The sequence below is a fragment of the Oryctolagus cuniculus genome, chromosome 12 (genome assembly GCF_051225735.1).
Source record: "Oryctolagus cuniculus isolate XC-2025 breed Fujian yellow rabbit chromosome 12, ASM5122573v1, whole genome shotgun sequence".
Taxonomy (NCBI): Eukaryota; Metazoa; Chordata; class Mammalia; order Lagomorpha; family Leporidae; genus Oryctolagus; species Oryctolagus cuniculus.
This window is the reverse complement of record NC_142878.1, coordinates 42,887,904-42,900,423: the sequence shown is the minus strand read 5'-3', so window position 1 is coordinate 42,900,423 and position 12,520 is coordinate 42,887,904. Positions and strand designations below refer to the sequence as shown.

The 12,520-nt window shown below is 40.5% G+C and overlaps 1 protein-coding gene across 16 annotated transcripts in view; it reads left to right on the top strand.

Annotated features, from left to right (window-relative positions):
* Positions 1-12,520, top strand: part of AKAP6 (A-kinase anchoring protein 6) — a 633,025-nt gene that overhangs the window by 466,478 nt on the left and 154,027 nt on the right. For all 16 annotated transcript variants that reach the window (XM_051822153.3, XM_089309798.1, XM_051822154.3 and 13 more), the window contains one exon: positions 11,649-11,797. In XM_051822153.3, coding sequence (XP_051678113.3) covers positions 11,649-11,797 — 149 coding nt within the window. The remainder of the gene's footprint in view (positions 1-11,648; positions 11,798-12,520) is intronic.

The following is a 12,520-nucleotide window of genomic DNA, read 5'->3' as shown; positions in this document are numbered from 1 at the left end:
TATCTAGCAATCTAAATACTTTATTTTATTTAAAACATCTGTCTACATACTATCTAGTGATTGTCCAGAGCTATATCATCTTTTGGTAAGGCAGCTGCTGCCATTTTTATTTAATTTATGAGAAACCAACAAACATATCTCCTTAATATCAAATCTTCTGCCACTAAACCATGTATATAAGAGTTTTAAAAAATGAGAATACCTTACATTTTTGGTGGTTGCAATTAATTTAGTCTTTTTCAAATTGGGAAAAGACCATTATTTTTAAAATCCCTATGGGACGGGCCGGCGCCGCGGCTCACTAGGCTAATCCTCCGCCTAGCGGCGCCGGCACACCGGGTTCTAGTCCCGGTCGGGGCGCCGGATTCTGTCCCGGTTGCCCCTCTTCCAGGCCAGCCCTCTGCTGTGGCCCGGGAGTGCAGTGGAGGATGGCCCAGGTGCTTGGGCCCTGCACCCCATGGGAGACCAGGAAAAGCACCTGGCTCCTGGCTCCTGCCATCGGATCAGCGCGGTGAGCCGGCCGCATCGCGCTGGCCGCGGCGGCCATTGGAGGGTGAACCAACGGCAAAGGAAGACCTTTCTCTCTGTCTCTCTCTCTCTCACTGTCCACTCTGCCTGTCAAAAAAAAAAAAAAAAAAATCCCTATGGGACCATTCTGTAAGAACTGTGAAATTTTTTGATATATATATATAAAATATCATCATAAAAATGGTGGCATGTGGCTCTCCTTATATAACTAGCCACACGCTGGGTCACAATATAATTGCTAAGCTTTCTTGTTATCATTTGTCTGTAATGCATTTTCTTTTTATTTGTAATAAAAACATAAAGTCTTTTGCTGTGAAGTCTTCTTGTTGATTAATCAGTTGCTATTTCCTTATTATTTCTTAGAAAATGCATAGCAGAAGATGATGGCAGCTTCTATAAAAGCTCTTTGTCTTGGGGGAGACACTGAATTTTGCTTGTAAAGGAACCCGTTTGTAAACTATTTATTGTGCATGACCCTTGGAGCCTCAAATGAAGTGTTTAACTTTTAATAGATTGTATCAGTTCAGACTTCACTGAATGCCAAGAACAACAGACACCCAAGCTTATAATGGTGTGCCTAAATGAGAAAGTTTACCTTTTCCAGAGAAGTAATCAAAATATTCCTTCTTGGAACACTATGAGTATGAAAGGGAAATGATTATGGTTCCCCAGTGACATACTGTTATGATTGACAGGAAAAACCAACATGCGTGCCACCTGAGACATCTTGTTCAGGAACTTTCTGGAGGGTAGTAAATTGGTGTTGGCACAAACACAAAAAAATAAAATGACTTGATTCAGCACTTTTCCATTCCAAATCCCCAAACACCAAAGAAAGAGGTAAATATTCATCAAATGATCAAAATTTATATTGATTTTTATTCCACATTAGCAGCTCAAAGTCGAGATTCTTGACAGGGTGGATGTCGGCTTGAATGATTCTCTTTGAAATGAGGATATAGGCACTGAGCGGAGCGCTACTGTGCATTCCTGAACCATAGGCACTGATTATTAGAACCCTGGGAGGCTAAATTTTTAAAAAGAACAGCATAAAGGCACACTTGTTCAGGTCTGTTTTGATAACTAAATTGTTATTATTAGTATGTAAAGTAATTCTTGTTGTTCCTGCTTTATTCCTTCCTTTCTATCACCGTCTAAGGACAACTGTTTTATAGAATTTCAAAGCAACGGGGTACATGTCCTCCTCATAGTCACAGAGTTAACGGTCACATTTGCCAGCATAATTGTTCTTGGGAAGGAACTGCCAGTCCTGCAGGGCAAGAGAAGCTAAGACTGTGTCTTCACATTAGACATCTTTAATTTTTAGTTTCTTCCAGAAAGTAAATAAGGATTTTTCTATAGTGGAATTTAGAAGATTGGAATAAGAACACTGCTATAGAGTATAAACACAGACACAATGCCTGTGTCATTGTGTGTAGGTTTGCTCAGGAACAAGCAACGGAGAGACGTCAGAAATTCTAATCGTCTCCTCCAGTCTACACACTGTCATCACAACTCCTTCCCACCACAGCCCAGGACATAAAATGCTGAATTTTTAAAGAGTTTAACCGCTTGGATTACAAAAAGGAGGAAGAAGATGGTGAATGAAATGCTCCATAAATGCAATTGTGTGACATATTTGTTCTTTGGTAGATAGAAGTGTGGTTTATTTTGTTGTCGTTGTTTTTAATAAACATCTCCTCTGTCATTAAAGCAGGAAGAGGATATTTTTCTTTATACACAAACGAATGCAGGATAAATAATGATAATAGTGTTAATGTTAATTTCTCCACTTGGTTTAAATGCTTACCATTTAAGTAATATCATTAAGGATACAGCTTTAAAATTGAGTTTCCCAAATATTGTAAAGTGAATGTTTCTAATGGTTATCAAACAACATCTAGTCAATAGAAATAAAATTGGACATTTAAAGGAAAATATAATACTTTTGACTTAAATCAGTTATCTTTTGCATATAGATCTGAGATTTACCTTGAGAACCTAAGATAGGTTTTCTGGAACTGCCAATATGACCACAGTTTTGTATACCAAGTTACAAAGATTGATATATAAATATTCTTGGCTCAGTAATAATATTGAAATAACTTTAAGAGTCTTTATTAAATTTTTATGTGTGCTTGATTTTTAACTACTCTTGAGTGGAGTTATAATACCTTTATAATGGCCAGCACTGCGGCTCACTAGGCTAATCCTCCACCTGCGGCGCCGGCACCCCAGGTTCTAGTGCCAGTTGGGGCGCCAGATTCTGTCCCGGTTGCTCCTCTTCCAGGCCAGCTCTCTGCTGTGGCCCGGGAGGGCAGTGGAGGATGGCCCAAGTGCTTAGGCCCTGCACCCACATGGGAGACCAAGAGAAGCACCTGGCTCCTGGCTTCGGATCAGTGCAGCGCGCCAGCCACAACACACTGGCCATAGCCACCACTTGGGGGGTGAACCAACGGCAAAAGGAAGACCTGACTGTCTCTCTAATAATAATAATAATACCTTTATAACTCTTATCCAGTGGTAAAAATAACATTCTGGCAAGCTTGCTAATAGTTATTTGGCAACATTTTTGAGGTGTAATATTGATATTATTCTAGAATGAATACTTAAGCTTCTATTACATAGTATAATTTTTCTGTATATGTTTACTGAAGCCTGACCCAGTCTTGTATCTTGCACAATGTCTTACTCAAAAGAGACACTCAAGATATATTTGTTAAATAAATAAGTGAAGATCCTTAATCACCTTCACTCCAAAAAAATAAACTGCTCGCTTAGCCCTGTGATTCACCTCTGACTCTATGCAAGGAAGCTTTGACATCTCACTCAGTCATGCATACAAGACTTTGAGAATGACATGAGATTCTAATTCATTGTAATGCCAAATGTTATTTGCACTTAGCCAGAATGTAGCCAATCATGTAGTAAAACATATTCACAGATCATTTCTGGACAAAAGAAATACACTTTGAATTCAGTTCCAAAGGCAAGTTATTGGGAAATTATGAACCACCAACAATGACCAAGAAAACCAAAAATGTGGGGCCGGCACTCTGGCATAGTGAGTAAAACTTCCGGTTTTAGTGCTGGTTCTAATCCCAGCTGCTCCACTTCTGATCCAGCTCCCTGCTGATACACCTGGAAACGCAATGGAAGATGGCCCAAGTCCTTGGGCTCCTGACCCTTGTAGGAGACCCAGAAGAAGCTCCTGTCTTTTGGCTTCAGATAGGCCCAGATCCCACCATTGCAGCCTCTCTGTAACTCTGCCTTTCAAAAAAAAAAAAAAAAAAGTAAAATAACCGTATCTTGGGGGGAGGGGGGAGGAGGGAGGGAGTTGTAACGGTGACAACTCTAAATCCTGGAATGAGTGTGAGGATCTTTGCCAAACAAGAGTGGAGATTAGATTCTAATCAACCCTGGAAGTCCTTGGCAGAGCCTGTAGGGTGTTGAGACCTAAAGGTGTTTCCAGAAAAAGGACGCCATGACTAGTTGGGTAGAGGGAAGAAGAGAGGCATAGTAAATATTTATATAAAGAAGAGAACATAAAGGCATTTGCTTAGAGATTCTGAAACCAAAGGTTTAAAAAAAAAACTGCAGGAAAGAGTTTTGAAATCTGTATAGTTTTTTCAAAATATGCATTTCTCTGAACTTTATGAAGACCCCTCTTACCCATACAATTGAATCTAAAAGAGACTTGAGTTTTTCTAACATTAAAGCTTTGTTCTCCAATCCCTACTAGGGAGTTGGGTGAAATGCAGATTTACTGACTTGGGTCCAGACTCAAGAATCTGCATTTTATCGTGTACCTCCAGTGAGCTCCACACCACACTTGGACAAATGGTGAATGGAAGGGCTTCCTGGAGTGCAGCTCACGTCCTCCCTTGTTCTTTCTTTGCTGGTCACTGGAGGTGAGATGATGTGGAGAGTTAGACCAACATTTCCCCCTCTCTCCCTTTACCCTTTTCTGGAGAGAACATATGCAAGGAATCTTGACTCAAAAGTGAACCATTCTGGTCACGCTTTCCAAGAATTTGATAGAAACGAAATCAGAGAAAATCAGGGGAATTGCTGAATTTAGGGGTGTTGGTTACAATGACATCAAGAAAAAGAAGATTGTGTGCATTGAAGAATACAAGTTACATAGTTGTGCTGAGCTGGTGGTTTGGGGTGGGTAACAATAGAACAAGGTTTGGTTGTATCTTGTTCTTTTTTTTTATAATTTAAAAAAGACTGCAGTTAAAGTGGGGGAAATATTCCCAAATGGCAAAATTGTTGCCAGAAAAATAAGTTTCCTTCTTATTTATACTAAAGGATCCCCATGCTTATCCAGAGATATTGTGGATTCTTTTAAATGCAAACTGTGGCTTGATGATGACTCTTCAAAAACCCCAAATGACTCTTGGATTAAATAAACTTTTCTTTTTTCTTAGAAAATAGTAAACAAGTTGTACATGCTCGCTTCAGCAGCACATACTCTAAAATAGTAAATAAATTATATTATTTTCTGTCAGAGGAAAAACAATTATTATCTTCCTAAGGAAAAATAATGCCAACACATTTTTAATAAATTTTTATTTATTTATTTTACTTGAAAGACACAGAGGCAGGGAAAGAAAGACACAGATGGAGATCTCTCAAAGACACAGAGATCTCCCATCTGCTAGTCCACTCCCCACACACCCTCAACAGCTGGGTCTGGGTCAGAAAACTTGAGTTGGAAACTGGCTCCTGGTCTCCCATAGCAGTGGAAGAGGCTCCAGGACATGGGGCATCTTTCTCTGCCTTCCCAGGAACCTAGATCAGAAGCAGAGCAGCGAGGACTTGAAACAGACACTCTGATAAGGGATGCCGGAGTCACAGTGGTGGCTTAACCTGCTGTGCCACAACACCAGCCCCTAAATATACTATTTTTAGAACAGTGTGTCTTGTTTTCTGTTTAAGTGATCACTAATGATTTAGGTGTTAAATACATACAAAAATAAAGGGAGGAACATACTATTAATAAATCGCAAAGCAATTATAATAAACCTCATAACTTTCTTTGGCTGCTACAGCAAAATGCCACGACCTGGTGCTTAAACAACAGAAATATCTTTGTCACAGTTCAAGAAGCTGCAAATCCAAAAGCAAGTTATCCATGGGCTTGGTTTCTGGTCGGGGCTCTCTCCTCGGCTTATCATCACTTTCTCACTGGGTATTCCTTTCACTTTTCTCTGTGTGTGCACACTGTTGCTTCTGGTGTCCTTTCCTCATTTTATGAAGTCACTACTCCTGCTGGATTAGGACCCCACTCTCATGACTTCATTTAACCTTACTTAAGATTTTCTATTCTGGGGCTGGTGCTGTGGCATAGCGAGTTAAGTTGTTGCCTACAGCACCAACATCCCAAATGGCCGCCAGTTCAAGTCCCAGCTGCTCCACTTCCAATCCAGTTCCCTGCTAATGCACCTGGGAAAGCAGTGGAAGATGGCCTAAGTCCTTAGGCCCCTGCATCCTCAGGGAGACCCGGAAGAGGTTCCTGGCTTGGTCTGGCCAACCCTGACCACTGTGGCCATTTGGGGAGTGAACCAGTGGATGGAAGACTTCTGTTTCTCTTTGCCTCTCCCCTCTCTGTAATTCTGCCTTTCAAATAAACAAATGAATCTTCCAAACAATAAAAGGATTTTATACCAGATATAGTCACAATGATGTTGGTTGCAACTTCAGCATGTGAATTTGGGTGGGTGGGGACACAATGCAGCCCATAATACTGTAAGAAAGTATTACTAGAGGGACAAGTGAAGAGCATGTCTTAGGCATTCTCACTGTGGGATTCTGGGCTTCCAGTCTGATAGGAACTGCTGAGACTCTTCACAACAAGGTGTACTCAAAATATACCAAGCAGCAGGAGCTGTGTGCGCATATCTAGCTGGGCCCATCAGATAACTCATTGTGACAGGAAAAGTCTATGCCTTTCCACTTTGGCCTCTTTACCCAAATGCCCCTACGTTCTAGCCACTGTTCTTTGAATGCATCCTTGCATGATTCTGGGCATGTGAACAAGTGAATTATTGTGCCTCTAAAGCTATCCAGCTGCTTCTTCACGTGATAATGTCACACTCATTATCTTATTAGTTCTTGTTCCAATGGCACTGCTATCCAGCTTTCACTGCCCACCCCACCATTCAGCAATTATTTTATTTCTTGTCTTCTCCCACAATCACTTCACCTGGCATAGTGGGAGTTAGTGTGGCTCTCCCTTCTCCCACACTTGCTTCTTCAGGAGATAGGACTGTGTTTTATTCTTCCTTCGACCCACAGTCCCTGATGCAGTTGTTGAGACCTGCAAAAGTCTTAGCAAACAGAAGTAAATGTATCGGTGAATGAATGCATGATTCAGTCATTCGACAGGTATTTACTGAGCCCCTCTCATGTTCCAGATACTGCCAAGTTACTGGGAATGCAAAATGGCGAAGGAGACAGACACACTGCCTTAAGAGCTTGGAGACTAGATTGAGACGGAACAAAACCAACACCACCAAATGCAACAAATTTTAAACTGTGATATGTTCTCTGAGGGAAGATGATCTGCTTCTGAAATAATGCAAAGTGAAATGGATCTGTTTTGGGCCAGCGCCATGGCTCACTAGGCTAATCCTCTGCCTGCGGCGCCGGCACACCTGGTTCTAGTCCCGGTCGGGGCGCTGGTTCTGTCCCGGTTGCTCCTCTTCCAATCCAGCTCTCTGCTATGGCCCGGGAGGGCAGTGGAGGATGGCCCAAGTGCTTGGGCCCTGCACCCGCATGGGAGACCAGGAGAAGCACCTGGCTCCTGGCTTTGGATCAGCGCGGTGCGCCGGCTGCAGCGGCCATTGGAGGGTGAACCAACAGCAAAGGAAGACCTTTCTCTCTGTCTCTCTCTCACTGTCCACTCTGCCTGTCCAAAAAAAAAAAAAAAAAAAAAGAAATGGATCTGTTTTGATAGTCAGAGAAGGCCTCTCTGAGAAGTTACATGTCAGTTGTGAGCTGAAGGATGAGCAGACATTAATACAAGAATGTTCCATGGAAAGGGGAAAGTATATGCAAGGGTTTTGAGGCAGGAAAGAGTTGTATAAAGAACTGAAGCATTTAAGAATTGAACAACTACAAGGAATGGTGATCAAGAAGGAAGACTTGTAGGACCTGAGGTCTGAAGTAGGTAGGAACCAAACCTTGTAGGCCATGGAGAGAAGTCTGTTTTAACGTGTGTCAATGTGCTATGAAATCAGCTCATGTTTTATGAAGACCATTCTGACCACTGCAAGGGAAGAGACTGGTGGGGTAGGAATGAGTGAGGGGTGGTACGTGTTTGGAAGATAAACTGCAAGTGAGAGACCATGAAGGCCTGGACTGGGCTGGCAGCGGTGCAGGTTGAGGAGCAGACTGGAGAGAGGTTCTGGAAGAGGAATCAACAATTTAGAAAGTAGAAAAAGGGAAGTCAATAATGACTCTCAGGTTTCTGACCTGAGCAACAGGTCACACATTTGTTTAAAAGGAAAGACCTAAATACAGAGAGGTTTGAAGGATGTAGCAAAGATGAGAATGAGAAGTTCAGTTTTGAACAGTAGGGTCTGAAGTAATGTAAGTACGATGTCAGGAGATTGATTGGTCTGTAAGTATGGAGCTCAGAGCAGGGGATTGGTGTAGAGATGGCATCTAAATCCTTGAAAGAGAAGGTGGATAAAGAAAAGAGATCTAGAATCAAGCCCTGAAACCACACACCAGTGATCTCAGCTGTGATTCAAAAAGGTGGATCAGTGATACAATATGAGTTTGGGGACGATTGTAAAGGAGAGATGTAGAACAATTGTGAATCAGTTGCATTGGGTCAGTCAACAGGTAATGCAGACATAGGCTGCAGTAGGTGGGAACTGATTCTTTTTCTCTTCTCATCATATCCTCATCTCATTTCACCTTTTCATTTCAAGAGTTACTGCTAGGTTTGCATTTCAATCCCATTATCTCCACCTGCTGCTAGACAGGTTATTCAGATCATCCCACCAGTACTGCAAACTAACACTCAAATGCAGCTCATTTCTTCCATCCACCCATACTGCTCTTCATATACTTCTTTTGATGATACGGTGGGTCTCTCAGTGACATAGAAACAAGGTGATAGACCTGTCACTGAGTCTTTAATAAGTGGCCAAATCCTGTTGATTACATTTCCTTAATATTAATAAGGTTCAATTTTATTTGTAAAATATAGTCACTTTTAAAAAGTTATCTATTATCATAGATGTTAATAAAATTTCTTATTGGATGGTATTACTATTTTCTCAAAATTCTATTTTTTTTCTTTTTCCTTTTTTTTTTTTTTTTTTTTTTGACGGGCAGAGTTAGAGAGAGAGACAGAGAGAAAGGTCTTCCTTCCATTGGTTCACTCCCCAAATGGCCGCTACGGCTGGCACGCTGCAGCCAGTGCGCCGCGCCGATCCGAAGCCAGGAGCCAGGTGCTTCCTCCTGATCTCTCATGCGGGTACAGGGCCCAAGCACTTGGGCCATCCTCCACTGCCTTCCCAGGCCACAGCAGAGAGCTGGACTGGAAGAGGAGCAACCGGGACAGAATCCGGCGCACCAACTGGGACTAGAACCCGGGGTACTGGCGCTGCAGGCAGAGGATTAGCCAGCCTAGTGAGGCGCCGACCTCTATTTTTTTTTTTTTTTTCATCTCTTCCTCTTGAAAGTTTATCTTTGGACTAAGATATAGGATGAGAAATTTTGCAGACAGTCTGCAGAGAGATTTAGACTGGCGAAGTCATTCAACCTTAGCAGAAGGAACAACTTTGGTTTTATTTTTATTAGCACATTTAGGAATGAATCACTGAAAGCGGAGATAGAGATGGATTAAAAAGGCCTGGGCCATATAATTCATCTCCTTGTTAGTGCAGAGAAGTTTTCCATGTCAAATGCCTGTGAGATATTGTGCAATAAAAGTCTTAGATTACAACCTTTCAATCATTTTTGTAAGATGACTAATTGTCATTCAAGTTGCTTTCTGCTTTGTTCTCTTCCTGTGCATCCTTGTCATATGAGAGGTGTTTTCCTTGGTGCACAGAGGTGTCCAAGGATCACAAAGGGTTGAATACTGCTTATTTTTCTGTAGTAGAGATGAGGCTACACTACTTTCCTTTTTATGATCCTTTTTGTGACCAGTGATACACAAAAGTGAGATCAGTACCCAGAGAGAGCCATGGTGCAGCTTGATAGTTAGGAAGGTTAAAAACTATCAGAAATCTCTAGATATCAAGCATGTCCCTTAGCACCTCATCCTACAGATGCATTATTCTCATGGGCTTGCCAGTGGAATACTCACATAAAGGACATCCTCCTTGCTATGCCCTATAGCTTTGTGGTAGAAGAGAGAGGGTGGCATTTTGGAGCAGTACTGTTTTTAAGTTCTTTGACGATTGTTCAACATTTTTGTTATCTCATTTATAACATAAGAATTTATGTGTCCTTTTATAAGGCAGTATTCCTTTGTCTTTCTAATATTGACTTTATTGTTTTTTTAAAAAAGTTTTAAGTCAGTAGGAATTATTCCGGCAGTTCCTGTGTTTGCGAACCTCTTAGTTCACACTCTGCTATATGTGCTATTAACATTCTGCATAGGTCCTTTTCCGCATCCTTAACACAATGCAAAATTGCACTAATCTAGCATTTCCTTTGTGTCTTTCCATCAGCAACACCTCCTACAACCAACTGAATATACTCCTGTGTTTATAGCGTTTGACATAATTCTTAACTGTCCAGGCCAATTCATTTGGGCAAGAAAAGTTCACATTACCAAATACATAGGTTGCAGTTTTGAGCTGATTTCTGAAACTTCAATTATTAACTGTCCTAATTTTAACATTGTTTCTTTAAGTTTTTCCTTGGCTATATAGAGCATTCATAACTAGTTGCTTGTGAAAAACAAAAGCATGGATTCTGTAATGGTTTGAGACTTTACTTTTGATAAGACACTCATTTTATTTATAGCATCCCCATTTGGCCTTTAAGCAGCCACTTTATGACATCCAATTTTCCCTCCAGAGTCAAGTGTACAATACGAGAGGACAGACAAAAGGCTTTGGTTGGCTCTGAATTCTACCAATAGGTCATGTCTAACTTGACTTTGCATGTTGTAGCCTTCTGGTAACTATTCAGCCAACCCAGAAGTGTTTTCTTAGGATATTATGTAATAAAATTATAAAGTAGCAGTTTTAAGGTTTATCAGAAATGCTAATAAATGTGTTTGGATTTAGTGAAGTGCACTAAAAGAAAGTAAGACTTTCAGTCCGCACTGTGTATGAACTCAGCATTGCCCTGAGAAGACTTCATTCTTGGTCTCATCTGGTGTTCTAGGGAACCCTGAAGCCATAAGAATCACAACATCTGCAATAAATAAAGCATCTATTCAATACATTTCCATGCCAAATATTATTCAGCATTCTTTTGGCCTTGGTTTGATGGAAAACAGCATGGTGAACTTACTTCCTCTCCCTTACTACAGTGAGCCCTGAGTAACTATGAAAGATTTAACAATGCAAACCTGCATGTAAGCAAAACCACCACTCCTTCCACATTAAAAGTGTTAAGACAAGGATGCAGAGAACCAACAAAATATAATAAGGGAAGTCTGTTGTCACTATTGAAGAAGTACCACAATTAATAGTAGGGTTTTTTTTTTTATTATTGGAGAAGATAACAGAGAAACATTCACAATAGATGTCTGGTATATATCCCGCTGTATGGATGAAGGGGAATGTTTAAAAATAAATGCTACATATGTGACAATGTAAGGAATAATATTATTAAGGAATTTCACAGAATTTTTATGTAAAGTCTTAACATACAGTATTATGATCTCAGGGATATTTGTGATATTTACTGAGTCTTCTGGGAGTTCATTTATTCAGGTCATATTTTAAGGAAGAACTTATAAGATTCAGATCTAAAATATAATACTACAATATGCCCAGCTGATCCCATTAAATCCAGCCCAAAAAGGAGCAGTATAATGATGTGAACAATTCCCATTCTTTGAGTCGTTACACTTCACTTGAAATGCATTCCTTCTGGATTAAAACAGCAATTCCTCTTTGTTTCTGTCTCTCTAGGCTGAGGCTCAACTATGCTACCTGGAAGCACAAAGAGACGCTGTTGAGCAGATGTCCCTCAAGCTGTATAGTGAGCAGTATACCAGCAGCAGCAAGAGAAAAGAAGAGTTTGCTGATATGTCAAAAGTTCATTCACTGGGAAGCAATGGGTAGGGAGCTATTCTTTTTGTTGTTTTATTCTCACTAATCTACTTTTTCAGTGATTTTCTACTGGTAGGTGTTAGGCAGGCATTCTTTCCCAGCTAACAGACAAGGAGAAGCTCAGTAGATCAGGCATTTGTGAAATTCGTGGCAGAATTAAGGGCTATGAATTTTATCAGTCCCTGTCATCCAACTCAAAATTTCTACTTTCATTACTTTTTTTTTTTTTCCAAACAAGAGTCTTTGGGCCCACAGTGTGCCTACACTATTGGTCTTTCTCCTGTATACATTTTTGGGTGTATTGCCTTCTTTTTTATCGACTTCATGATTTATTGTAATGTCTATTTAAGGAAATCTCAAATACCAGAACCTCCTTGGAAACTTGGCAAAATATAATTTCCCTGAATAACAGAAATTTAACAATTGTTAAATTGGGCTAGCTATTTAACTTTACATAAAGTCAATTACAACAAGAAGCTAACATTTGAATTGTCTAGGGTGTGAAAGGACCCAATTCCTTCAGTGCCCCGTCAACAAAGTTTCATTCAGCCTGAGATGGGTGACTGTATTGATGTAACACCAACTACTCCCACCATTAAGAGGTTAAGTCATGTATTCCAATATTTCCACATGACTTGAAAGTTATGCAAACATTGTCTGTATTTTCCCTTTTCTGATTCAATTTTAATATTCAGTGGCTGTTTACTAAAAGTAAGAGTACTGATGGAATT